General features: G+C 51.4%; 1 protein-coding gene across 5 annotated transcripts; it reads left to right on the forward strand.

The window, feature by feature from the left end:
- The first annotated feature begins 13879 nt into the window (after positions 1-13879).
- On the forward strand, positions 13880-27196 carry Ubtf (upstream binding transcription factor). Of its 5 annotated transcripts, none has more exons than XM_090350145.1 (21): positions 13880-14328; positions 17210-17335; positions 18721-18896; positions 19381-19464; positions 19564-19719; positions 21844-21908; positions 22174-22294; positions 22636-22746; positions 23101-23234; positions 23375-23516; positions 23804-23845; positions 23949-24062; positions 24140-24295; positions 24669-24824; positions 24908-25018; positions 25432-25520; positions 25614-25803; positions 26439-26486; positions 26588-26659; positions 26744-26887; positions 26982-27196. In XM_090350145.1, exons 2-21 carry the CDS (start codon positions 17278-17280, stop codon positions 27105-27107), a joined length of 2295 nt encoding a protein of 764 aa, XP_090206271.1. In that variant the 5' UTR covers positions 13880-14328; positions 17210-17277; the 3' UTR covers positions 27108-27196. The 5 variants fall into 5 exon arrangements, with proteins under 5 accessions (XP_090206271.1, XP_090206269.1, XP_090206268.1 ...); XM_090350143.1 differs by lacking the exon at positions 13880-14328 and adding an exon at positions 14651-14788; XM_090350142.1 differs by lacking the exon at positions 13880-14328 and adding an exon at positions 15995-16075.
- Positions 27197-27458: the final 262 nt, after the last annotated feature.

Consider the following 27458-nt stretch of genomic DNA (forward strand, 5'->3'; position numbering starts at 1 on the left):
CACCTCCCACACAGCAGCTAACCTCACAGGGTTGGCCCGGTCCCCAGGGCTTTCTAGTTCCCCCACATATACACCTTCCTGTGTAGAGAGAGAAGCCAGGCCTTGAGGGAGGCCTGCAGAGGCTCTGGCTCAAGATGTTCCCAGATCTTCCCTCCCACAGCCAGCTGTGTGGCCCTAGGTCTACTCCTGTACATCTTTCCTATCTCCTGAGGAAGAAACAACTCACCATAAGCCCAGATTTAGGGGAACAAAGGCTGCCTTGATCTGAGGAACAAGCCACTATCAAGGACTACATCCCCTCCTTAATTTTTTTTTTAAATTTTTTTGCTGGTCCTAGAGCTTGAACTCTGTGCCTGGGCATTGTCCCTGAACTTCTTTTGCTAAAGGCTAGTACTCTACCCATTGAGCCACAACTCCACTTATAGCTTTTCCTGTGATTAACTGGAGATAAGAGTTTCATGAACTTTCCTGGATATGCTGGTTTGGAATTGTGATCCTCAGATCTCAGCCTCTTAGGTAGCTAGGATTCCAGGTATCAGCCACCTTCACCCTTCTCCCTCCCACACATTTTTATGTCAGTTCAGAGACAGAATCTCAGGCTGTGGCAGAGGCTTCCTCCATCTCATTTAGGAGTGTTCTGAAGGTGTATATCCTTGTACTAATCCTTCATGAAAATGGAAGGGGTTCAGGGTTTGGGCAGGAAATCAGATAGATGGAGTTGTGTGTGCTGGACCTCAGCTAATCCCTCTTCCAGTTTAATCTTTTTTTCTACCTGGAATCTCAAACAACTGAAGCCAGGAAGGCATTGGGGAACCCTAAAGGCCATCCAGTTACCCTGGGATGACACTAGGCCTAGCAGAGATCCTATGGACCTTCCCTTCGGGCCCTATCCTCATAGCCCCATCCCCAGCACTGCTGGAAGAAATCTGCAGATTTTCCATTGTGCTGCCTGCACAGCCCTCACACCAACCTTCCCTCCACCACTGTCAAATAGCCGTTGTAATGAGGTCCACCCTTGTGTGGGAGCACAAAATAACTCTACCCCAGTCAAGGAATCAGTCCCCAGAATGGAAAATGTTCTAGGTAGGAAAGCAAAGAGCTACAGAACACAGAAATGGATAGCAGTTAGTAAATTACAGTAAATTACCCTATACCAATAAAATAGCCCACTAGCCAGGCCTTCAAAAGCATAATTATGAAGAAGCAATTGGGAGAGTTTGGTTCAATCAGGACTCTGGGCCTGTGAGGCCAGCGTGGTGAAGCAGGACTGGGACACATAGCCTAATTTCTGAGCTCAGCTAAAAGTATCTGCAAGGGCCTTACCTCACAGTGTCACCAAGGACACAATGACACCGTCTATCTGGAGGTCCTGGCACAGGACTGGGTTGGGGAAGCAAATCCAGGGTCTCAGGCTTACTTTGCCAAGGAGCCACATTTCCAGGTGTAGCAGATTACCATTTTCATTCTCCCGCCCTCCCCCTCCCTCTTCCACTGCTCCTCCCCTTCTCCCTCTGTCCCTCCCCCATCTCCAGTGTTTCCCCCTTCTGCGGTTTCCTTTTTCTCCCATTCAGTGATCCTGTTTTCTTTCCTGTCTATTGTATCATTCCAACTTGTTTATTATGTATCTTTTGGGTTGAATTGGTTGTTTGAAACATTTACCACAGGGTTTTTGTTTTTTCAATTTTATTAGGACAATTTTAATACATACCCACAAGTACTGAGAACAGGTTAAATCCAAAATTGCCTGGGCAGAAAAGTCCCTGTGAGACTTTTATCTACAATTAAATTCTCAAAACCAGTAGTGGAGCTATGGCTCAAAGTGGAGGGTACTAGCCTTCAGAATCAGAGCTCAGGGACAACAGCATTCAGGCCCTGAGTTCAAGCCTCCTAACTGACAACAACAACAGCAACAACAATAACAAAAATCAAATTTCTTTTTCAGATGAGGTGTTAACATGCCTGTAATTCCAGCACTTAGTAGGTACGCAGAAGGAATAGGAGTTTATCTTGAAACACTGTCTCAAAAACAAAACAGGGGCAGGGAGTTTGGCCTAGTAGTAGAGTGCTTGCCTAGCATGCACTGGGTTCGATTCCTTGGTACCACATACATAGAAAAAAGCCTGAAGTGGTGCTGAGGCTCAAGTGGTAGAGCTCTAGCCTTGAGAAAGTCTAAGGACAGTGCTCAGGCCTTGAGCTCAAGCCCAGGACTGGCAAAAAAAAAAAAAAAATCACTGTTTTGCTGTAAAATCAACCTTAATTTTTTACCTAAAATATAGTTCCATTATCTCTCTTTCCTTTTGCTGAACGACATACTTTAAATCTCAAACTAGGAACTAATGGTTCATGCCTGTATTCCTAGCTACTCAGGACACTGATAACTGAGGATCATGGTTCAGAGTCTGTCCACACAGAAAAGTGCATGAGGGGCTGGGAGCATGGTCTAGTGATAGAGTGCTCACTTAGCATGCATGAAGCCCTGGGTTCAATTCCTGGGAACCACATACACAGAAAAAGCCAGAAGTGGTGCTGTGGCTCAAGTGTCAGAATGCTAGCCCTGAGCAAAAAGTGCCCAAGGACAGTGCCCAGGCCCTGAGTTCAAGCCCCAGGACTGGCAAAAAAGAAAAGAAAAGAAAAATGCATGAGATTTTTATGTCCAATCAACCAGCTGGAAGTGCACTAGGATTGAATAGAAAAAGCTAAGCAAAGAGCACAATGCATTGAGTTCTAGTCCCAGTACCAGTGCATGTGGGCGTGAACACACACACACACACTCTTTCTCTCTCTCTCTCTCTCTCTCTCTCTCTCTCTCTCTCTCTCTCTCTCTCTCTCTCTCTCTTCTCTCTCTCCTAGACTTTCTATCATTTCATCTCTATACTTTTCACATGTATTCTTCCAACGGGAAACATTTTCTTATTTGGCCACAATTGGCCAATTACAGGAAATTAGCAAGTTCTTTGAAAAATACATCCAGATAAACCTATGCAAAAAGAAATAGAGATAGCTCAGAATGTTATGTCTGAAAATCCCAGCTGGATGCTGGTGACTCACTCCTGAAATTCGATTTACTTAGGCTGAGATCTGAGGACTGCAGCTCAACACCAGGCAGAAAGTCTTTGAGGTGTTTATCTACAATTGCCATTAAAAAAAAAAAAAAAAAGTCCACAGGGTGGCTCACGCCTGTAATCCTAGGTACTCTGGGGGCTGAGATCCGAGGATCAAGGTTCAAAGCCACCCTGGGTACAAAAGGACCTAAAACTCTTATCTCCAATTAACCTCTAGGAAAGGGAAATAGGGCTTGGCTCCAGGGTTGGGTGGTAGTCTTGAGCTGAAGAGCTCAGGGATAACACTCGGGCCTAGGGGTAGGGCAGTAGCCTTAACTGAGGAGCTCAGGGACAGCGCCCAGGCAGAGATCAAGCCCCATAACTCACACACACACATAAAAAAAAAAAGCAAAACAAACAAACAAAAAAACCCAGAAGTGTAACTGTGGCACGAATGGTAGAGTTCCAGCCTTGAGTGAAAAAGCTAACCGGCAGTGCTCAGATCCTGAATTCAAACCCCAGTACTGGTATCAGAAATAGTTTGGGTATTTCTCTCCACACTAACAAGTAGAAAGTAAAACAAATTGAAAAATACTAACTCTTTTTTTTTTTAGATCTGTTGAATTTTTGTTGTTCTTCCTGGGCCTAGGCATTGCCCCTGAGCTCTTCAGCTCAAAGATAGTTCTCTACTACTTTGAGCCACACCACCACTTCTAATTTTCTGTTGGTTAATTGGAGATAAGAGTCTGGGGGGGGGGGGGGTTGGTCTAGTGGTAGAGTGCTTGCCTAGTATGCACAAAGACCTGGGTTTGATTCCTCAGTAACACATACATAGAAAAAAGCTGGAAGTGATGTTGTGGCTCAAGTGATAGAGCTCTAACCTTGAGAAAGTCTAAGGGCAGTGCTCAGGCCCTGAGTTCAAGCCCCAGGACTGACAAAAAATAAAAACAGAGTCTCACAGACTTTCTTGCCAGGGCTGGCTTTGAACCATGATCCTCAGATCTCAGCTTCCTAAGAAGCTAGAATTACAGGCGTGAGCCACTGGCACCAGCCATTTGTTGAATTTTTTTTTAATAACAAGAGATGGGGTGGGGGAGAGAAATCACAGGACAAACCTTTGCTTCTCCCTCTAGCCACTGGGCAACTTCCTAACTAAACACCCTGTAGCCCTTTCCAAGCCATGGACCAAATGAAATAAAGCTTTTTGCAGCAAAAAAAAAAAAAAAGAATTTCGGTGAGGGAAGTGGGGCTTGGCTCAAGGGTAGGGCATTAGCCTTGAAGAGCTCAGGGACCGCACCCAAGCACCCAGGCACCCAGGCTGAGTTCAAGCCCCACGACCCACACACACAAAAAAATTCCAATGAACTGGAGCTGAGATGCTACAATGCAAAGTCCAAAGGCTCCGGGGCAGGGCTGAGGAAATGTAATTGACTAATTGGGTGGCTCTGTGTGGGAAAAGGCTGAATGCTAAGAAGTCAATGGGAGCTAAAGCTGGTTACTCATCCCTGTAATTCTAGCTACTGAGGAGGCCAAAATCTGAAGACCATGGTTCAAAGCTTTCCCCTGGGCAGGAAAGTCTGTGAGACTTTTAGCTCCAACCCCCAGAAAACAGAAAGTGGAGCTGTGACTCAAAATAGTACAGTGCTAGACTTGAGCAAAAAAGTTCAGGGACTGTGCGCACATGCTGAGTTCAAGCCCGGTCACTGACAAACAAAGAACTCAAGGTAGATCAGGTCAACATTTTTGTGGTTAACCTTCAGCTCTTCCATCAAATTCTCACCATAAGTACCAGGAAAAACTCTCCTCTTGCTAGGAGGGAGGGCATATTTTTTTTTTTATTTTTTATTTTGCCAGTCCTGGGCTTGAGCTCAGGGCCTGAGCACTGTCCTTGGACTTTCTCAAGGCTAGAGCTCTACCACTTGAGCCTCAGCACCACTTCCAGCTTTTTTCTACGTATGTGGTACCGAGGAGTTGAACCCAGGTCTTCGTGCATGCTAGGCAAATACTCTACCACTAGGCCAAACTCCCGGCCCCAGGAGGGCATATTTTTAAATGTGCCGGAGCATCCTGCTTCCACAACCTTCCACAACTCAAAAGCTCTTTTTTTTTTTTTTTTTTTTGCCAGTTCTGGGCTTGAGCTCAGGGCCTGAGCACTGTCCTTAGACTTTCTCAAGGCTAGAGCTCTACCACTTGAGCCTCAGCACCACTTCCGGCTTTTTTCTATGTATGTGGTACCGAGGAATTGAACCCGGGTCTTCATGCATGCTAGGCAAGCACTTTAACCACTAGGCCAAACTCCTGGCCCCTCAAAAGCTCTTGACCAGAGTGCAATCTGTGGGCATTTTATTGCAAGAAGAGAAATATCTAATAAGTGCTAACCTTCCACAGGGGCAAAGGAGAAAAACTCCAGACTTCCAGCAACCCTGTCCCATCAAAGAATAGTAAAAGCCAGGAGGGATATATTGATGACTTTCACAGTACACAGACAAATGCTCAAGACCAAGATCTATTCATGGGACTGTATAGAATGGTTGCCACACACACACACACACACACACACACACACACACACATCTCACCATCATATTATTAATGGTCTAGTTATAGCACCTCCTTTTACCCAGTACACTATCTCCATTTATTCAAAATAAAATAAATGTAACAATGCCAGGCATTCAAGGCTCACACCTATACGAAGTCCTAGCCATTCAGGAGAATGAGATCTAAGAATCACTATTTGAAGCTAGTCTAGGCAGACAAATCACAGAGCTTTTTTCCAATTAACACCAAAAAGATGGAAGTAGGGAGCATGGCCTAGTGGTACCCTGCTTGCCTAGTACTCATGAAGTCCTGGGTTCGATTCCTTGGAACCACATACATAGAAAAAGCTGGAAGTGCTGCTGTGGCTCAAGTGGCAGAGGGCTAGCCTTGAGCACTAGGTCCTGAGTTCAAGCCCCAGGTCTGGCACAAAAAAATACTATAAACTGAAAATAAAATCTACAATAAGAATGCAGAGGATTTTAATGGAAGAATAGACAACACACATGAACAGATGGCTACCGTAAACAGAGACAAATTCTAAGAAATTAAAAAGATGCCTAAATATCTGTAATCCTAATACTTGGGAAACTAAGGTAAGAGGACTGCTAATTTAAGGTCATCCTGAGCTACATAGTCATGGGAGCCACCCCTACCTAGTGAGACTGTCTAAAAAAAGTAAAAAAGAAATACTAGTCACCAAAAATACTATTCCCCAATACTAGTCACCCAAAGCACTATATCAGAAATGAAGACTACCTTTGAGAGAACAGCATGAAGCAGGACAGATTAGTAGGGAAAATTAGGTATGGGAATCAAACTAAGAAAATAATGTAGTAGTAGCTTGATCTGGGGCACGCATGCCTTTCTCTTTGATCTCACACCCCTTCACTGAGCTGAAGCATATAGTAGAAAAGCACTATTCCTACCTCACCCTTGACTTAGACCTTGATCAGATGATTACTTTGCCAAAAGAACCAGGCAAACATACCTTGAAGAAAAATATTTGTCCTGAAAAAAAAAAAAATCTAGGGGCCGGGAGTTTGGCCTAGTGGTAGAGTGCTTGCCTACCATGTGCAAAGACCCGGGTTCCATTCTTCGGTACTACATACATAGAAAAAAAAGCAGGAAATGGTGCTGAGGCTCAAGTGGTAGAGCTCTAGCCTTGAGAAAGTCCAAGGGCAGTGCTCAGGCCCTGAGCTCAAGCCCAGGACTGGCAAAAAAAAAAAAAAAATTATTGTAAAACTACTTTTTTTTCCCCCCAGTCCTGGGGCTTGAACTCAGGGCCTATACACTGTCCCTGAGCTTCTTTTGCTCAAGGCTAGCACTCTGCCACTTGAGCCACAGCACCACTTTTGGCTTTTTCTGTTTATATAGCAGTAAGGAATTGAACCCAGGGTTACACGCATGCTAGGCAAGCACTCTACCACTAAGCTACATGCCCAACCTGAAGATATTCTTTTTTTTTCTTTTTTTTGCCAGTCCTTGGCTTGAGCACTGTCCTTGGACTCTCTTTTTATATATATATATTTTTTTATTGTAATTAATAAAAGGGTTACATGATATTTGCCAGATAGAGGGTGCATTAATTCACATACATTGATACCCTTTCACATGTCTTGGTCCCCATTACCCTCCCCCCCACCCTGTCCTTGGACTTTCTCAAGGCTAGAGCTCTACCACCTGGGCCTCAGCACCACTTCTGGCTTTTTCTGTGTATGTGGTACCAAGGAATCAAATCCCAGTCTCCGTGCAGCTAGGCAAGCACTCTGCCAAACTCCCGGCCCTGAAGGTATTCTTAATATTGCAAGAGATTGAAATAAAATACCCCAGAAGCTGAGCATGAAGTGACAAAGATGGATACATATAATATAAGTTGCTATTTTGTTTTCAGTGGTGACTAGTTGTCTGACAAATTAGCTGATGTCAGGATGGCAAGTAACCCCTTTCTATTTGCAACTGTTATTTGTGAAAGAGATAAAGTGAAGTTTAAAGCTTAGCTTTCAAAGAATATTATAGGTTGTACATTCTATTATCTCATCTAATTTATATACAGAGGAATATACTGTACTTAGTTACAGTATCTTTTTCATTTGTAAAACAAGGTTTCTCTTGTTACTCAGGCTGTTTTTAAACTCCTGAAATCAAAAGCCCCTCTTGCTACATATTTCCAAGCAGCTGGAACTGCAGGTATTCACCAACTCACCACAGCTTTATTTAGTAATAAGTTCTTTGATTACTAAACAAGAACTCTAGTACTTTTTTTTTTTCTGTCGGTGGTGGGACTTGAACTGTGGGCTTGGGCATTGTCCCTGAGCTCTTCAGTTCAACACTACTGCCCTACCACTTGAGCTACAGTGCCACTTCCAGTTTTCTAGTGGTTAATTGGAGATAAGAATTGCAAGGATTTTAGTGCCCAGGATGGCTTTGAACCACGATCCTCAGATCTCATCCTTCTGAGTAGCTAGGATTACAGGTGTGAGCCACCACATCTGGCTAAAGAAAGATTCTTTTTTTTTTTTTGCCAGTCCTGGGGCTTGAACTCAGGGCCTGAACACTTTTTCTATGTATGTGATACTGAGGAATCAAACCCAGGTCTTAGTTTATGCTAGTCAAGCACTCTACCACTAGGCTACACTCCTGGCCTCTACTCTACTGCTTCTGTGTTTATTTCACAATAGGGTCTGCCCTTATGCCCAGGCCAGCCTGCACTGAGATCCTATTTGTGCTTCCTTTTGTTACTGAGATGACAAATTCATACCACCATGTTCAGCCACTTGTTGAGATGGAATCTCAGGAATTTTTATGCCTAGGCTGGTCTTGTGCCACAATCCCCTGCTTTATATTTCCCAATTACCTAGAATTACAGGCTTGAGCTATTATACTCAGCTAAGAAGTATCTTTAACCTGAAGACTGTTCTCAAAGACAGGTAAGACAATATAAAATATAATTTTTTTATTTTTATTTATTTATTCTTTTTGTGGGTCATAGGCCTTGAACTTGGCCTGGGCACTGTACCTGAGCTCTTCAGCTCAAGGCTACTGCCCTATACTGAGCCAAGCCCACTTCCCATTTTCTAGAGATTATTTGGAGATTAAGAGTCTCAGATCCTTTTGTGCCCAGACTGCCTTTGAACCTTGATCCTCAGATCTCAGCCTCCTGAGTAGCTAGGATTACAGGGATGAGCCACTGCACTCATCTTAAAATTTAATTTTGAAGAGTATTTTAAACACTCATATGTTTCTACTTTTAAACATTGTTAAATTTTCAACATATTTCCAAAACCTTGTTATTGGTTTTCAGTGTAAGAAGAAAAAATAATTGTGAACTTATAAAATCAAGTCTCATGAATGTTTCTGCCAAAGTTAACCATAATCCTCCCTCTCTACCACTTGAGCTTCTGTGTACCCAGGGCTTTGTGTAGGTGAGGCAAGCACTCCCACCACTAGGTCACACTCCAGACCCTAACAGTACTGTTTTTGATGTAATATTTTTGTCATTGATTCACTTTGTTTTGAGACAGTTCTCTCTGTGTAGTTCAATCTGGTCTTAAACTCATGATCTTTCTGCCTTAGCCTCCCATGCCTATAATCTTACCAACTTAGAAGGCTAGAATAAGAACATGATGGTTCTAGGCCAGGTCAGTAACAAAAGTCTGAGAGACTCCCTTCTCAATTTATAGCTGTGTGCTGTGGTACACACCTGTCATCCTAATCTAAACAGGAAATTGAGATTGCGAGGATCATAGTTCTAGGCCATCCTAGGCATGAAAGTCTACAAGGGGCCAGAAGTGTGGCTTAGTGGTAGGTAGTGTTCCTACCTAGCATACATGAAGCCCTGGATTTGATTCCTTGGTACCACATACACAGGAAAAGCTGGAGGTGGTGCTATGGCTCAAGTGGTAGAGCACAACCCTTGAGAAAACTCAGGGACAGTGCCTAGGCCCTGAGTTCAAGCTCTGGAACTGGCAAAAAAAAAAAAAAAAAAAAAAGGAAGAAAAAAAAATAAAGTCCACAAGAAGATCTAGCTCTATGGAGGAAGGCTACATGCAGTGGGTGTCATACAGCCCAAAGTAGGAAGCCTAAAATAGGTGGATAGAAGTTTAGGCACGGGAATAAGCAGGAAACAAAACTCTTTCAAAAATAACTGTTGCTGGGGCTGGGAGTTTGGCCTAGTGGTAGAGTGCTCACCTAGCATGCACGAAGACCTGGATTCGATTCCTTGGTACCACATACGTAGAAAAAACCAGAAGTGGTGACGTGGCTCAAGTGGTAGAGCTCTGGCCTCAAGAAAGCCCAAGGATAGTGCTCAGGTCCTGAGTTCAAGCCCGGGACTGGCGAAAAAAAAACCCAAAAAACAAAAACAAAACACAACTGTTGTTGGGCACCAGTGGCTCAGGCCTATAATCCTAGCTACTTTGGGGGCTGAGATTTGAGGACTGGAGCTTGAAGCCAGCCCAGGAAGGAAAGTCTGTAAGATTCAAGGCAGCTTTATCCATAATACTAAAACACGATGCAGTAGCCTATGCTTATAATCCAAGATTTCCAGTGTGAGTTCTGCCTGGACTATATAGGGAAAAGAAAAAGGAAGGGAGGAGGGGAGGAGGGTGGGAAGGAGGGAGAAAGGGAGAAGGGAAGGAAGGCAGGAAGGAGAAAGAGGAGAAAGGAGAGAGGGAAGGATGGAGAGAAAAGAGGGAAGAGAAAAGGAAGGAGGGAAGAGAGCAGGAAGAAAAGAAAGGAAGGAAAGAAAGCGAAGGAGGGGAGAGAAAAATAGAATGAAAAAATGGTTATACACTAAAAGTCTACTAGCAGTGAAATGGATAAAATGTGGCATAGTTGGACAATGGAATACTGCAAAATTAGGCAGAAGCTATTTGTACTGGTAGAGTTCAGAACACTCACGACATTTAGAGATGATTAGCTGCTCCTGTTTGCTAGATGCTGAACATGTTCAATATTTTTATTTAAGTAATGGTTACATTTAACATACATATGTAATATGTATACTATGTACAAATATGTAAAACTCATCAAGATGTATATACTTTATCATCTGTATGTTATACTGTAACAAAAATGCACACATTCATTGGGTACTTTCATTAAAAGGGATAGTAGGACTGGGGATATAGCTTAGTGGTAGAGTGTATGCCTAGCATGAATAAAGCCCTGGGTTTGATTCCTCAGTTCAGAAAAAGCTGAAAGTGGCACTGTGGCCCAAGTGGTAGAGTGCTAGCCTTGAGAAAAAGCTTAAGGGCAGTGCCCAGGCCCTGAGTTCAAGCCCCAGGACTGGCAAAAACAAAAGGGGGGGGCAGTAGCTCTTCCCTCCAAAATGAGCCTTTACATTATTAAATGAAAATTACAGCTAATTCCCAATACATATTAAATATGTAACTCTAAAAATAATATCTAAACTACTGAAGAGGCTGAGATTTTAGGACTGCAGTTCAAAGCTAGCCTGGGCAGGAAAGTCCATGAGACTCTTATTAGCCAGGAAAAAGCCAGAAGTAGAGCTGTAGAATACCAGAATAATTGAAAAAGCCTAAAGGACAATGCCCAGGTCCTGAGTCCAAGTCCCAGTTCTGGCACACATATAAAATAATATCCATATGCAATCTAAAATATCCTGTGTACAAAAAATAAAAATAAGGACCAGGAGTTTGGCCTAGTACTATATGCTTGCCTAACATGCATGAAGAACCAGCTTCCATTCCTTGGTACCACATACATAGAAAAAGCCAAAAGTGGTGCTGTGGCTCAAGTGGTAGAGCTCTGGCCTAGAGAAAGCCCAAGGACAGGGCTCAGGCCCTGAGTTCAAGCCAAGACTGGAAAAAAAAATAAAGTGAACAAAATCCTCCTTGTACATGAGGAAGTCAATGACTACATTTTAGTTAGCACATTCCAGGTACTCAGGTTTTGTTTTGTTTTAAATATGGTCAACACTTGGAGCCAGTCCCCCAGGGAAGGGCTTGTAAAGAGAAGACGCATAGCTGAGATTATGCTCATGACTAGCCTGGGCTGGCGTTATGGAATGCTTCAAGACACATGCCAGAAAGTTGGAAGGGAGGAGGAAAGGAACCAGGACAAGGGGCAGAGAGTAAGGGCTAAGGTAAGATCCTCTCACACTCAAGTCGATAGCTCAAGTCATGTACTCTGGACTTCACCACAAATGCAACAAAAGTAAAATGACCAAATGGTTTCCAAGTGGGAAAGGTGCCAGCTATGATTTTTTTTTTTACTGCCCAAGAAATCAACAATAATAATTCTTATGATTTATCTTCATCCAGTTTTATTCCAAAGCACTTTACCAAAAAGCCCCTTGGCCTAGCCAAGAAGTTCAGGGCCAGAAGCCAGAACACCTGGACTCCAGGATCTGTGGATGGAACATTTGGAATTTTCTTGGGGTCTAAGTTTCTCTAGCTGTAACTGTGGCAAGTGACATACATGGAGAATTTTAGTTCTACACTTATCTGCTTGTCTGACCCTCCAATTTCTGGTGAGAAGTAAATAATTTTTTTTTCCAGTCCTGGGGTTTGAACTCAGGGCCTGGGCACTGTCCTTGGGCTTTCTCGAGGATAACATTCTACCATTTGAGCCACAGTACCACTTCTGGCTTCACACACACACACACACACACACACACACACACACACACACACACACAGTTCTGAGGAATCAAACCCAGGGCTTTGTGCATGGTAGGCAAGCACTCACCCTGCCACTTGATCATGCTCCTGGCCCGTAAATCAAAATTTAAAAATTATACAGATAGGGAAATGTATCTGAGATTTGTTTAAACTCACACATTACGCTGAGAAGATTGGGATTTTTAAAGAAATTACAAACCCCCCACTTCCCAGTCAAAAAGAAGTTGATCCCATGCCCTGCATTCAGTGTACTGTGAGATGGATGGACCCTACACAAAACATCCTGGATAGAGTCCAGAGCCGGTTTGGGTTTGTGGGGCCCAAAAGATATACTGTTTGGAAGAGGGAAAAGGCTTCTTGAACAAAAACAAAAATGAAGAGCCTGAGGTAGGTCCTGCAAGGGCCTTCAAGCTTAAGCTTGAAGCACGAACTCCATGGTAAATCTGTATAGCCAAAAAACAAAAGAAAAACCCGGACACACCAGATCTTGACAGCCTTTCCCTCCCTGCTGGTGCAACGCGGCGAAACGGGATTGCCATTCCTGGGAAAGGAATCTCATTTCTCCCAAGAGACGGAGCAGCAAAGCGGGCTCTGTGCCAGGGGACAATCTAAATAGTCTGTGTGACCCAGCTGGCTAAAATGGTGGCAGCAACAGTGTAGCAGTGTTGGTGGGGAAGACTGGCAGTCTGCGAGCCAGGAGCCATGAAGGTCCAGGACGTGGGCTGGCTTGTTGGAAGCAAATGGCCTTCACGTTGACTTCTGGATCCCTGTCCTGTCCTGATAGCCTTCCTCTGAGAAGGGCAGGCAAAGACAAGACCACCCACAGCTCGTGGCCCTGGGCGGCTGGAGGCTGGTTCCTGTCCAGGCCTTCCTTCCCCGCCGGCACGGCGGTGGACTTCGCGGGAAACCCCACACGGAACGCGGCTCCGGCGGTCCGGCCGGGATGCCGGGCTCCCCTCGAGAATCCCCGCCGCCGCCGGGGGGCAGAGCCGGCGGCCTGCGTTCTCAGGGCTGGCCGTGCCTTTTTGACAGGCTGATTGCGTGGCGGGGATTGGCTGATCCAGGCGTGACGCCGGTAACAACAAAGGTGGAGTTGCAAGAAATTAGATTAAAAGAGAGGGGGGTAAAAATAAAAGGGGGAGCTGGCGAGGCTCTGGAGGCAGAGACCGAGGGGGAGACGCGCCGAGCTCCGTCTCCGGCTGGCGCCCCCGCCCCCAAGCTGCTCCGCACAAACCCATCGGGATTTTGTTCTTCACTCCAGCCCCGGCCCAGTTACGGAAGCCGGGGTAGAATGGCTGCTGCTTCGGGAGGGAGGGGGAGCCCCACCTCCGACACCCTCCACTGCGACCCTGGGGAAGAACTTTTTTTTTTTTTTTTTTTGCTCGGACTCCTCGGATCCTAAATCCAACGAAGGTGGGAGGGCAGAGAACAAGAGAAAGACTCGCCTGGAACCCGGAAGGCCCTGGCCGGGCTCCGAGATCGAACGAGGCGGGGTGTTCCCCCGTTTTCCCGATGTTGCAAATCCAGGAGCTTTTTTTTTTTCTTTTTTTTTTTAATTTTTTTTTCTCTCCCTTTTTATAACACCCTCCCTTTGGTTTCCCCCTCCCCGCTCTGGCTTCAGGGTTGCAAAAGCAAAGAGCAATAAAAAAAAAAAAAAAAAAAAAAAAAGCGCACACACACTCAGACACACACCAGTGGCGACAGGGGAGAGTTGGAAAGCCGCAGGAGAAGCAGGAGACAGGAGACAGCGGGGATGAAGCAATGGGGACGGGGAGCGGGCAGGTTCCCTCGCAAATCCCCCTCCGGCTCAAGCCGCCTCGCCCGCACCGGCAGGGGAGCGAGGAGCCAGGCGAGCAGATGGAGGAGTGGAGCTCGCTCTAGGAAGCGGGCTTGGCCGGAGAATGGAGGAGCTGCCAAGCGACCGGCTGATTGGAAGAGAAACGCAGAGCGATGGAGGCGGGGGTAGGACGATTTCTCTGCGGGGACTGGCGGCGGCGTACACGCCCGGGTCGGGCGCTGCAGAGCTTGGCTAGCTTTCAACCCGCGCTCGCCGGCTCCAGCCCCGCGCGCCCCCACCCCCAGCCCTACCCGTGGCTCCGCAGGTGAGTTTGACCTGGGGGCAAAAAAAAAATCTCAACACGTCCATTCTGGAAAGAAAAAGAAAAAAGAAAAAAAGGAAAAAAAAAGCATCGCTTAAATTTTTTTTCGTGCAGCCCCCAGAGCAGTGGGAGGGAAGGGGTGAGGCTGAGCCACCCCGAGGAGGCGGAGGGGCCTGGCGAGGCCGGGGTGGCCCGGGAGGCGGCGGCGCCGAGGCGGCTCTGACGGGCGAGCGCTCGGAGCGGCGCTGCGCAGCGCCGAGGCAGGCGGGCGGGCGGGCGGGCGGAGCGGGGCGGGCGGAGCGCGGCGCGTGGGGCTCGCCATTAGCCGTCGCTCCGCTTCGCCATCTCGGGCTTTGTCTGGCGACTTGCTGCCCCGGCGTCAGCTGCGGCGGAGCTGCGGCTCGGCTCTTCGGCCCGCCGCGCCCCTGGACACCCCTGGCCTGCGCTCCTGTCCGTACGCTCGGTAAGAGAGTTTCAGTGCCGCGGATTTCGGGGGAGAGGGGTCGCTGGCGGCGGCGGCGCGATCTCCATGCGCCGGGGCAGGCCTGAGGAGCCATGCCGGGCTAGATTGAACCAGCTCCCAGAGCGCCCAATCCGTCGGGGCTGGACGCCGATTCCAGGATGGAATGAGCAAAAGGGATTTTTATTTTTTTGGGGCGGGGAGGCTGTTAAATTTTTTTTTTTTTAGTTTCATGGGTGTCTTTTGGCAGCTAGCGAACCGTGAGGTAGGAGCCCAAGTCTGGCGCCGCGATCGGCGTGCGTGCACCCCAGGCTGGTGGCCACGCTCCGGGGATCAGGGTGGACGCCGAGCCGCCTGCCTCTCCGGGAGGCAGGAAGTGGGGAGCGGGTGAAAACAGGTCTGGAAGCCTCAACATAAGCTTTGGGAGGGACTGGAAGGGCGCTCTGGAGCAGGGCTGCCGGCTGCCCCCGAGCCTCCCCGGCCGCCTGGGGGCCCTCCCTCCCGGGCGGGCCAAGCCTGCTAGTTCCTCCGCGGGTCTGGCGAGGTCGCTCTCGGCTCCTGCCCGCCTCGGCTCGGAGCCCCGCCGCCATCCGGGCGGCTGCGTGTCTCCCTGCCTCGCCCCCCCCTTCCCCGGCGGCAGCGGCAGCAGAAGCAGCCGCCACCACCACCGCCGCCGCCGCCGCCACCGCCGCTACCACCACCATCACCCCCCTCCCCTCCTTCCTTCCCTCCGCCTCGGCCGCCCGGGTCCCCCCAGCTCCCGCCCCTCCTCCCAGCTGCCCCCCGCGGAGCCCGCCCGGGCAGGCTGTGGGAGGGAGCGGAGCCGGCGAGGCGGGCGGGCTGGCGCTCGCTCCCCGGGGGTCGGTGTGCGCTCTACGGGGAAGGACGCGCTCGCTGCCCCGCTTCTCCCGCCCCCCCTCCCGCTCCTCCTCCTCCCTTCTCCCTCCTCCTCCCCGCTCCGGCGGCGGAGGCTGCGGCGGCGGCGGGGGGTGTGCGAGCTGAGGCCGGGGCCGGCGGGCGGGCGGCGGGCGGGCTGCCTGCAGGCGGAGGGCGCTGTGCTTTGTGCTTTTCGCCGCGAGGAGCAGCAAGCAGCAGCCACAGCCGCCGCCGCCACAGCAGCAACAGCAGCAGCCGCCGCCCCAGCGCCGCCACCGCCGCGCCCGGAGGAGGAGTCGCTGCCGCCGCGGGAGGGAGCTGCGGCTGTGCCCGGCCAAGCGGGGGAGGGCGCCGCGGCTCAGAGCCGGAGAGGGAGCCGCCGGAGCGGGAAGCCCGGAGGCCGCGCTGCGCCGGGTAACCGAGGCGGCTGAGGACGCGCGCCGGGGTCGGGGCAGGGGGACTGGGGCCCGGCGTCAGGAGGCGAGCCGCGAGGGCAGTGGAGGCCTGGCGGGGGGCTCGGGGCGATCCCCGACACGGGACGGGGCGCAAGCTGACCAGGGGACTGTGGAGGGCGCCGAGAGCCGGGGGAGGGGAGGGGAGGGCAGGAAGCGAGGCCCGCGTCGGGCCCGGCCGCGGGCTGAGGAGCCCGCGCTTCCCCAAGCCGGCAGGCGCAGTTCTCGCCGGCCGCCGGAGGGGGCGGCGGGGCCGGCGAGAGCTGCGCCCCCGCCTCCCGGCCGCCGTCCTCCCCGCCCTCTCCTTGGCTCGGCTCCCCGGAGGCCGGGGCGGGGGCGCCGGCGGGGCTGGGCCGCAGGCTCGGGGGAGGAGGCGGCGGTTCCCGCCGCGGTCGCGCCTCTGCGCTGGGCTCCTCCGTGCGCGTCCGGGTGGCTGGGCGGTGGCAGCGCCGCTGGCCCGGGTGGGTAGCTCGGGGGCGGGGGGCAGCTAGGCCGCTTCTCTCCGGTGGCTCGCTCGCCCGGGCGGGCGGGGACGGCGCTGGGAGCTCGGGAGGGGGTAGCGGCAGGAATCCGGATCCGGTCCCCGGGGGCGGTGCGGCCACAACGCTCCGGGGCTGGCGGCGGCTGCGCTGCGTCCGGGTCCCCGCCGGGTTGCGGAGGCGGGGGGAACCGGCCGGGGGGAGGCGGGAGGAGGAGACTGGGGCGCGTGCCCGCTTCCATGGCCGCGCGCGCCCTTTACCCGCCCTTCCTCCTCCCCCGCCCTCCATCCTGGGGCCTCCCCGGGGCGGGCGCACCGAGGAGGAGGAGTTCTTTTTTTTTTTTTTTGCCTGGGTGGGGGAAGGAGGGCGGGCGCTAGCTGCACGCGGGAGCTAGGAGCAATCTCTCGCGTGGGCAGGGGAGGGCGCACGCCGCAGAGCCCAGCTGCAAAAAGTGGGATGGGCAGGAAGAGGGGCTCACTCCTCCAACCTCCGACCCATTAAGTCGGAGGCTGGGTCTGCTGAGAACGTGGGCCTGCGCCCCCTCCCCTTTGGAAGGGGGGCCCCATAGTTCTTCATCTCACAGCCTGCCTCAGTACAGACTGGTATCTCTTCTAAAGGGTGAGGTGGCTTTTGACCCCGGGTTGCCCGGCCAGCGCGACCGAGGAGGTGGCTGGACTGCTGGAGGATGAACGGAGAAGCCGATTGCCCCACAGACCTGGAAATGGCCGCTCCCAAAGGCCAAGGTAGGGCCTCCCACCCAGGCCCAGCCCCCCTCCCCGCCCCCAGGCCCAGCCCTTTATAACTTAAGTCCTTCTTCGCACATGGCTATGTGCAAGGCTCCGCTTCTTAAGGGCCCCTCCAGTCTGCATTCTCTGGAACTGAAGGTTTCTGGAGTATTACAAGAATCAAGCATCCCTCAACTCGTGTTTGGCCAAATCGAATTGATTTGCCCCACCAGGCTCTATGTTTTTTTCCACATTTTCCTGTGTCTGAGGTCAGAGAAAACTGTGGCACCCTTTCTTCTGGGGTACCCAGGCAGTCTAGAGTACATTCTATCTGGTGTGCTGGTGTGATGAGTGGAAAGAAAGGGGAGGAGAGGGGCTGGAAGGGCTTTTCAGGTTTTTGTTGTTAATGAAAGAGTTTTAGGAGAGGCAGATGGAAAGGAAGAGTATTGGGGTGGTTTAAGGTGGGAGTTATATAGGTGGTCTCACCGGTGAGTTGGCCAGCAGAGTTCCACTGTGTATGGAGTGGAGGGCAGAGTGAAGCTGAGCCTCTGGTAATTCTTGCTGGGCCCTGAGGAGAGAGGATTATGGATCCATGTGACCCACCCTGCAGAAACCCTGGCCCAGGTTATCAGGTACATATGAAAGTGACTTGGGTAGTGGATGGCTGTTCTTCCAGCTCACCTTCCAAGGCAGCCACCCTCCAAGCACAGAGCTCTTTGGGGCTGCTTAATAGTGGTTGAAAATAACTGCTCCAGACCCCCTGTTTACCTCCTTGAAGAACTGAACTGTGGAATTCTGGAGCATCTTCTTGGAGTAGGATCTTGTGATCCTTTGACCATCTGGACCTCTTCAAAGCTGCCCTCTGTGGTTCTTCCTCTGTGTGTGATAATATACCTACGCTTATAATGTAGTAATGCCCAATGGAAATGGGGTTTCCTTAGTACCTAACCTCTCAATCCTTGCATGTTTAGGGTGTCTACCTCGAACATGTACTTGAACTTGGCAACACATTTAGATGTGTTATCTCCCTACTTCCCTCCCTGTCCTCTAAGCTAGTGGAATTCCTATAGAGCCCCAAATCCCTGTAGCTTCATTTCCCTCTCTGTCACCCTCACTCTCTTCAGTAAATGTGGATCCATGGTGTACTGGTATGTTTCAAATGATAATAACTTTGAGAAAAGTCAGACTGGGGTTAGACCCTGGCTTTCTAGGTATGATGCTGTTTGGCTTAGAGTCCCTACCCTAATCTAGATTTCTTAGAGCTGAGCCTAAGGAGAGGAGCCCTGGTTCAGATGAGAAGCAGCCATGAGCCCTGAGAAAGAAAGCTTGAACATTTGGGTTCGGGGAACAGATGAGGACGACAACATGTACTAGGTGTGATGGCCTCTCTTATCTCTCACCAGACCGCTGGTCCCAGGAAGACATGCTAACACTGTTGGAATGCATGAAGAACAACCTGCCATCCAATGACAGCTCCAAGTTCAAAACCACCGAGTCACATATGGACTGGGAAAAAGTAGCATTTAAGGATTTTTCTGGAGACATGTGCAAGCTGAAATGGGTGGAGATTTCTAATGAGGTAACTGATCCTCACCTCATCCCCCTTTTGACACATATGAATACACATCACATCTATGTATGACCCTACCTTGACCTTCCTGGGGGGAGATGAGACAATTTTATGAACAGGATGGAAAGAACCTGGGAGGGTTATTCATAACATAGGACTTAAGTGAGGATATGGCACAGGTGATGGCACTGGCCCAGGGATCTCAAATTCTGTCACAGCCTATCTAGGTACCTTTGAATATTCAAGTCGGGAGCTTCTCTTAGCTCTTCTGGGACTCAAGTGGGTTCCTGCTAGGGGAACTACACAGAGATTAGGAAATCCCCTTGTGGCGGTCTTTTGGTGTTTCCTGACTACCTGGGCTTCTATAGTCAATGCCTGCATGTCACTGGCTAACTGCATTGTGGCCTGTTGGCATCAGTGTTTAGGCTAGTGAATAATGGAGCCTTGTAGAGCAATGTTTCCTAACTTTGCTTTTCCTCACTTCCCCTTCTAGGTAAGGAAGTTCCGTACGTTGACAGAATTGATCCTTGATGCTCAGGAACATGTTAAAAATCCTTACAAAGGCAAAAAACTGAAGGTGAGTTACCAGGAAGAGGAGGAGAAAGGGCAAGAGGAGGAATGATCCAAGGAATAGATGATGTCTGACCTCTGTCATGTCCTTATTCTAACCTTCTAGAAACACCCAGACTTCCCAAAGAAGCCCCTGACCCCTTATTTCCGTTTCTTCATGGAGAAGCGGGCCAAGTATGCAAAACTCCATCCTGAGATGAGCAACCTGGACTTGACCAAGATTCTGTCCAAGAAATACAAGGAGCTTCCAGAGAAGAAGAAGGTGGGGGGAGGGGGTTAGGGGGGGAGGAGGGGCTGTTGCTCTTGGCTGAGAGTCACTGGTTTAGATGGGTGTGGAGGGCAAGCCTTAGACAAAGGGACTTGGCATCAGGGGTGTGGGTAAGTCAGCATAGCAGAATAGGATGTTGGGAGCCACCCCAGTAGCGCCCTGCCTGGTCTGCACATGGTCATTGAGGTACCATCACATGTGAAGGCACAGCCCGGCCACATGATCAGACCGACTTCATACCCTCCAAGCATTGCCACCACTCAGAGGTGCTCTTCTCCATACATGTGTCTGCATTATGAGCCTGCACTGCAGTTCTGTGCCAGCTACTGCATTCTTCTCGTGCTCTCCTGTAATACGGTAGTCTCATACATACTGCCCCACAAAAGGGGATTATTCTAACGTTGGTGGGCAAGGGACTGAGACATAGATGGTTGGGGGGCTCTGGTCATATAACTAATGATGCTAGAACAGCATTTAGGCTTCTACCCGGGTTTCATATGCTAGACTCTTCTGTTGAGTGCTCACTGCTGGGTCCTATTTTAAGTGGGGTTTTATCACACACAGGGACACACCTTGTTCTTTTCGGTGTCAGTTCCCTACAGAAGTGAAATACTGTCCACACTGTCAGAGGTGATTAACCTTGGGCAGAAGTTGCTCTCAGCTTCCCAGGCAGAGATGGACACATTGTCAAGGAGACAAGGACTAAAACACGGGAGCAACCAAGCAGACAGAGCATGAGATGGATGAAAAAAGAGATGAACACGAGAAAGTTGGTGGTTGGTGAGATGGAGCCAGGGAGAGAAGTTGATGGACAGTAGGAGAGATGCAGAGGCTAGGAGTAGATACAGAGTTGCACACACACTTCAGAAGTGAGACCAACTACCATACCAAGTTGCTCTTTATCCTGTTCATGACGTCTGGCTGTAGACTCATAGCCTTTGGTGCTACACTCAGAATGGAGTTCAGCTTGGTAAAAGCGGCCATCGGTAGCTGGGGCTCACGCCAAATAGGATCAGTAACTGCTGGGGCTGCAGGTGACCCCACTAGTGAATGAGAACAGGGGACAGTAGCTGTATCCACCGAACACTCAGGATGGGAGAGAGATACTAAAGGCAAAGGATCTGAGACTCAGAGGACAGAAGCCTGTAGACTGGATGGGATATCTTGGGGCACACAGGCTGCCACCAAATTCCTGTGTCTTAGGGTGGGGAAAGGGACTCGGGTAAATCACTTCTCTGTGCCTGGTCTTTGGGTTGTTGAGGGAAAAACACATCTAAAGTACCTTCTAGCTCTAAACACTGCTGTAGTGGGGCAGAAGAAGCTAGGCTTTGCTTTGGTATTTTCCCATGGGCATCACAGGATTGAGTGGGTCACCTCTGTTAGAAGCAAGAGTTGGGCTTGATCACTATGAGCCTCTGGTCCCTTGTGACCTTGGGGAAAAGAGAGAGGAAGAGGTGAACAATTTTTTAAGGTGGGAATCAGGACAAGAAGCTACAGGAAAATAGTGGGAGGAGGTAAAGAGGGAGGCCAAGTTGGATAGAAGGAGGTAGAGGAAAGGGGAGCCAAGTGGCAAAGGGAGGGGTTGCTCAGAAGCTAAGACCGGAAGAGATGGAGATAGAATTGGGAAGGAATGCCCAGGCCACTTGGAGATGCAGACAGTGGATGGGAAAGAGACCCCCAGTTCCAGAGAGACCTAACGGGATGCGCTTTGCATTGTGAATGCATTGTGTCCTGGCAACATAGTTCCTTGAAAGCAGGGCTCAGCTCCACATAAGGGTGACCAAGATCAGTTGCCACACTGGAGAGAAAGCAGTAAGAGCAAGGCCCCCACCAGACGCCTCATGACAAGAGTTGTGTGGTGTGGAAAGGCTTGGGGAGGGTCTCACTTCTGCCACTGCCATATTGACACCCTGTCCCCCTCTGGATTCTTGGAAGGAGGGAATGGAATATAGATTCTGTGTCTGAGAAGCCCTTGTAATATTCAACCACCAGGTCTAGTGTGTGTCCAACTCACTCACCGGCAGGCATGTGCCCACATGATCTAGGAGCACGGCTTTTGTGGCTTTGGGTGAGGCAGGCCTTGGGTCCTGGGTGACCCCATCCCCTCCTCCCCCCCAGATGAAATATATTCAGGACTTCCAGAGGGAGAAACAGGAGTTCGAGAGGAACCTGGCTCGATTCAGGTAAGGCACTGGAGCCCAGCGGAGGGCACCGGGCACTGGGTACAACAAAATAGGCTTGATTCTGGCAGCAGCCTGGAGCTGGCCGTGATGTGGCATGGAAGATGGATGTGTCCTTTGTATACTAACGTGTCACACTCACGGACAGGAACAGGCTGACTGCCACTGCCCTAGTAGCCCCAGCTAGGAAAGTTTGGAGGGCGGGTGGCCAGCTTGGGGCTGCCCTGGCAGTGTCCCCTGCTGACCCTTGCTCCTGTGCCCTGGCTAGGGAGGATCACCCTGACCTTATCCAGAATGCCAAGAAGTCGGATATCCCTGAGAAGCCCAAAACCCCCCAGCAGCTGTGGTACACCCATGAAAAGAAAGTGTATCTCAAAGTACGGCCAGATGTGAGTGTCTGGCCAGGGGGCAGGGGTGGGGCACACGGTGGTGGCAAGGGGGGAGCCGCGCCAGGTGGCCGGGCATGGTCCAGGGGAGCAGGAGAGAAGGCCCCTCCCCAGGGGTGGGGGGTGCATGGACAGGGCCTGGGCCAGCTGGCGTGAGTGCGTGTGCGTGTGTGAGCCTATCCCTTGCACCTAGGCGGGATCCCTGCCTCTCTGCCTTCCTCTCCTGGCCTGTGGGGGACACTCGTGTGACCCCCTGTGGCCCGAGGGGGTGGGGCCTCTGTGCCCCCCACCCTCCTCCCCTGCCCCTGGCTGCCTGTGTGTGTCTGACGGCTTTTGGTTTGCAGGCCACTACGAAGGAGGTGAAGGACTCCCTGGGGAAGCAGTGGTCTCAGCTCTCGGACAAAAAGAGGCTGAAATGGATTCATAAGGCCCTGGAGCAGCGGAAGGAGTACGAGGTTAGGCTTCCGCTGCGCTCCTCCCCATCCGGCTCTTCAAGAGCCTCTGCCCTCTGACTCAGTGCCACCGCACTCTGCGGATGGCAGTCACTCCTGGTCCTCCGTTGAGGGAGGGGGCCTTCTGGGCCCCCTCACCTCTGCCCCTACTTTCTCCCTGTTCCCCCCCACCCCCACCCCATGAGATCTCAGGCTAGGGCAGGGCAGGGCAGGGCACCATGTCACATGTGACAGCAGACACACAGCCATCCCCCAGCTTTGCTCCCTGCCTCCCCTCCCCAGCGGCTCTCCCCCCTTCCCCTGCCCCAGCTAACCCCACACCCCATTCCCCTCCACCCCACCCCCACCCCACTGCAGGAGATTATGCGTGATTATATCCAGAAGCACCCTGAGCTGAACATCAGTGAGGAGGGCATCACCAAGTCCACCCTCACCAAGGCTGAGCGCCAGCTCAAGGACAAGTTTGATGGGCGACCCACCAAGCCACCTCCGTGAGCACCGACCCGGGTGGGTGGATGGGAGGGCAAGTGGACAACCAGGGCGTGGGGCTAGGAAAGGACAAGGAGGTGCAGACTGCAGCAGAGAGGCCCTCTTGCTAACAACATGTGCCTCTTCATGCTGGTTCTGATAGGAACAGCTACTCACTGTACTGCGCAGAGCTCATGGCCAACATGAAGGATGTGCCGAGCACAGAGCGCATGGTGCTATGCAGCCAGCAATGGAAGCTGCTCTCCCAGAAGGAGAAGGACGCCTATCACAAGAAGTGTGACCAGGTGTGTATGGCAGGGAGCACTGCACACATCTTTGTGCCTGCCTTGAGAGCTGAATGCCTGAAGGCTGACCCCAGGGAGGTTCAGTTGATCATGGGTTGCATGTGCCTTGGTCAGCTGTTTCTGACATGGTGGCATACTAGGTTTGCCAGCCTGGCCTGTCCTCTTTCCTCCCGTCTTTTGGGGGAGAGCAGGCCACACCCAGGCCCTGGGACTTGCTGTGGGTGACTGTCCCTGAGTACTGAGGTCTTAGGCTGTGCACAACTGACCCCGACTCTCCTACTTTCCAGAAAAAGAAGGATTATGAAGTGGAACTCCTCCGTTTCCTCGAGGTGGGTGTTGGATCAGGTGGGGTGGTGGATGAGTTTGGAGGCAAAGCCCACCGTGGGAGACAGGGGAGCAGTAGGGTGAGAGTGATGCCCACTTTCCATTCAGAGCCTGCCTGAGGAGGAGCAGCAGCGGGTGCTAGGGGAGGAGAAGATGTTAAACATCAATAAGAAGCAGACCACCAGCCCAGCCTCCAAGAAGCCCTCCCAGGAAGGTGGCAAGGTGCGTGGGGCAGAGCAGCCAGATAGGATGGGCCTAGTGCTTTGGCAGTGGATCCTGATGTTTCTGCACCTCCCCAGGGCGGCTCAGAGAAGCCAAAGCGGCCTGTGTCGGCCATGTTCATCTTCTCGGAGGAGAAGCGAAGGCAGCTGCAGGAGGAGCGGCCTGAACTCTCTGAGAGCGAGCTGACCCGCCTGTTGGCCCGCATGTGGAACGACTTGTCTGAGAAAAAGAAGGTCAGGCTTGCCACCCCCTCCCCCCTAACCCCGGGCACCAGTGTCCCCAGAGGGGCCACCGGGGCCCCTTCCTTTTCTGCGGGCAGCTGCATGGCCTCCTCCCCTGCCCCGTGTGCCCCACACGTGTGACTGGGCACAGATGCTGGGCCAGAGCCCAGCCAGCCAGAAGGCGGGAAGCTGTCAGCGAGGGCTGCTGGCTCCCCCGGGAGCCCGTGGGCGGGGCAGAGCCGAGTTGACTGGGACATCTGCGCCGCCCACGCCTCTGTTGGCCCCGCCCTCCCAGCCAGAGCCCTGCGGCAGCTGCTGGGCTGGGTGAGCTTGGCGCGCCCCCTAGGGCTGGCCTGCAGGCATAACGCCGGTGCCATCTCTGCAGGCCAAGTACAAGGCTAGGGAGGCTGCACTGAAGGCACAGTCGGAAAGGAAGCCCGGAAGCGAGCGTGAAGAGCGGGGCAAGCTGCCCGAGTCGCCCAAGAGAGCCGAGGAGATTTGGCAACAGAGTGTCATTGGCGATTACCTGGCCCGCTTTAAGGTGGCATTGTATGGGAAAAGGATTCTTTGTAGCCTCCAGCCCCAAGTGACTCCTCCTACAATTGATACCTTGTCTGTCCCCAGAATGACCGGGTGAAAGCTTTGAAAGCCATGGAGATGACCTGGAACAACATGGAAAAGAAAGAAAAACTGATGTGGATTAAGAAGGCAGCTGAAGACCAAAAGCGCTATGAGGTGGGAGAGGGCTGGGCTAGCTGCCTACATATTAAGTCTCAGCCTGACCCTGACCCAGTCTTTTCATTTCCTTCCCAGATTCTCAGTGTGTCATTAGAAAAATGAGTTAACAGTACTGACCTCCAGGATGGTTACTGGGGGGTGTGAGTTCAAAGCTGCAAGCACTTTGAAAGGATATGGCTTGACACAACTGCAAGTTAGGTAGTTGCTCCCTGGTTGTGCCTCTGAGACTACTACACATTGAGTCTATATGGTGTGGCTCAGTGATAGTTTGCCTGGCATGGTTAAGGTCATAGGTTCTATTCCCCAGCACAGAGAGAGAGAGAGAGAGAGAGAGAGAGAGAGAGAGAGAGATCAGATGAGGCATGATATAATGGAGGTTGTGAATATAATCTTCTCTGCTCTCCCTAAAGAGAGAGCTGAGTGAGATGCGGGCACCTCCAGCTGCTACAAACTCTTCCAAGAAGATGAAGTTCCAAGGAGAACCCAAAAAACCTCCCATGTGAGCCTGGGGTTGGAGCTGCGCTGGGGTGGAGGGCCAGCCTCAGGGATCACTGCATGAGCTCCTGACCCTCCCTGTCAACCCGACCTGTAGGAATGGTTACCAGAAGTTCTCCCAGGAGCTGCTGTCCAATGGAGAGCTGAACCATCTGCCGCTGAAGGAGCGCATGGTGGAGATCGGTAGCCGCTGGCAGCGCATCTCCCAAAGCCAGAAGGAGCACTATAAAAAGCTGGCTGAGGAACAGCAGAAGCAGTACAAGGTGCATCTGGACCTCTGGGTCAAGGTGAGAGGACAGAGGGCCCAGAAGAGAGAGGGAAGCCCTCTCATTAGTACTCTTTCACGATTTCCTTAGTGCTGTAGCAGTCCTATGGGCAGTACTCTCATGCTTTTAAAGGAAAAGAAACCAGGAGTGGGGAGTTTGGCCTAGTGGTAGAGTGCTTGCCTAGCATGCAAAACAACCCGGGTTCAATTCCTCGGTACCACATATATAGAAAAGCTGGAAGTGGTGTTGTGGCTCAAGTGGTAGAGCTCTAGCCTTGAGAAAGCCCAAGGACAATGCTCAGGTCCTGAGTTCAGTCCCCAGGACTAACAAAAAAGAAAAAGAAACCAGGACTCCCTCAGCATCTTGGAGTAAGGAAAATAATGGGGTGAGTCGTCATGGCGAACTTGAGTACTGAAGGTCCCCGACTGAGGCGCCTCCAGCAACTGTAGAAACACGAAAAGCATCTTAGTACAGGTGGCTCAGAGTCCAACTCTTGTGTCAGGAGCTGAGGCTGGAGCTGTATTCTGAGACCACACACTTGAGGAGCCGGTGGAGAATAAATATTGGTGATAATATATAGGCTCTAGGATTGGTCGGCTCATAGAGCCAGCAGTAGGCCGGACAACATTCTAATGCCAGCTGTGCTCTTCTTCCAGAGCCTGTCTCCCCAGGACCGTGCGGCATATAAAGAATACATCTCCAACGTGAGTGTGCGCACAGGACAGCAGCAGGATGAGGGGGGTCTAAAATTCCAGGGTTTGAAACTCACAGCTTTCCCCCTTTACATCCCTGTCCCCTTCTGCAGAAAAGAAAGAGTATGACTAAGTTGCGAGGCCCGAACCCCAAGTCTAGCCGGACTGCCCTACAGTCCAAGTCGGTAAGAAGCCCTCTGGGGTATCCATACAGCAGGACTTCAGGGTTCAGGCACCCCGCACCACTGACGTACCGCCACCTCTCTCAGGAGTCGGAAGAGGATGACGAAGAGGATGATGAGGATGACGACGACGACGACGAAGAGGAAGATGATGAGAATGGGGACTCCTCTGAGGATGGTGGGGACTCTTCAGAGTCCAGCAGCGAGGATGAGAGCGAGGATGGGGATGAGGTAGGGTAAACCCAGCATGGCCCTGGGGGGAGGGGTCCTCAAGGAAAGCCATGTGGCACCCGCATGCACCCCGGCACACCATTCCTTCCCACAGAACGAGGAGGACGATGAGGACGACGATGACGACGAGGACGACGATGAAGATGAAGACAATGAGTCTGAGGGCAGCAGCTCCAGCTCCTCCTCCTCAGGAGACTCCTCAGACTCTGACTCCAACTGAGGCTCAGCTCCCAAGGTGGCCAGGGAGAGCCCCAGAGCCCCAGGTCTCCCCCCATGTTCTGTCCCTGCTCCTGGCCTCCCCCACTTCTTTATTTTTTTTCCCTTTTTTTTTCTTTTATTTTTTTAAACAATATGGTGGGGGTAGGGGGCTGGAGGAACTCAGGCTAGGACTCTGCAGCCTTGGAGCCATCAACCCTGGGATCCTCCAGGGACAGCAACCATCAGACTGAGCCAGCACTGGACCGATCCCACCCACCCACCCCAGCCCACCCCTCTTCTGCACTGCGGTTCCCGCATGGACAATGGACCGAGAGTGGGGTTGGAGGCAGGGAGGGGGTCCCCAAAGAGTTCA

The sequence above is a fragment of the Megascapheus bottae genome, chromosome 17, assembly GCF_031878675.1.
Source record: "Megascapheus bottae isolate mThoBot1 chromosome 17, mThoBot2.hap1, whole genome shotgun sequence".
In the NCBI taxonomy this organism is placed as follows: domain Eukaryota; kingdom Metazoa; phylum Chordata; class Mammalia; order Rodentia; family Geomyidae; genus Megascapheus; species Megascapheus bottae.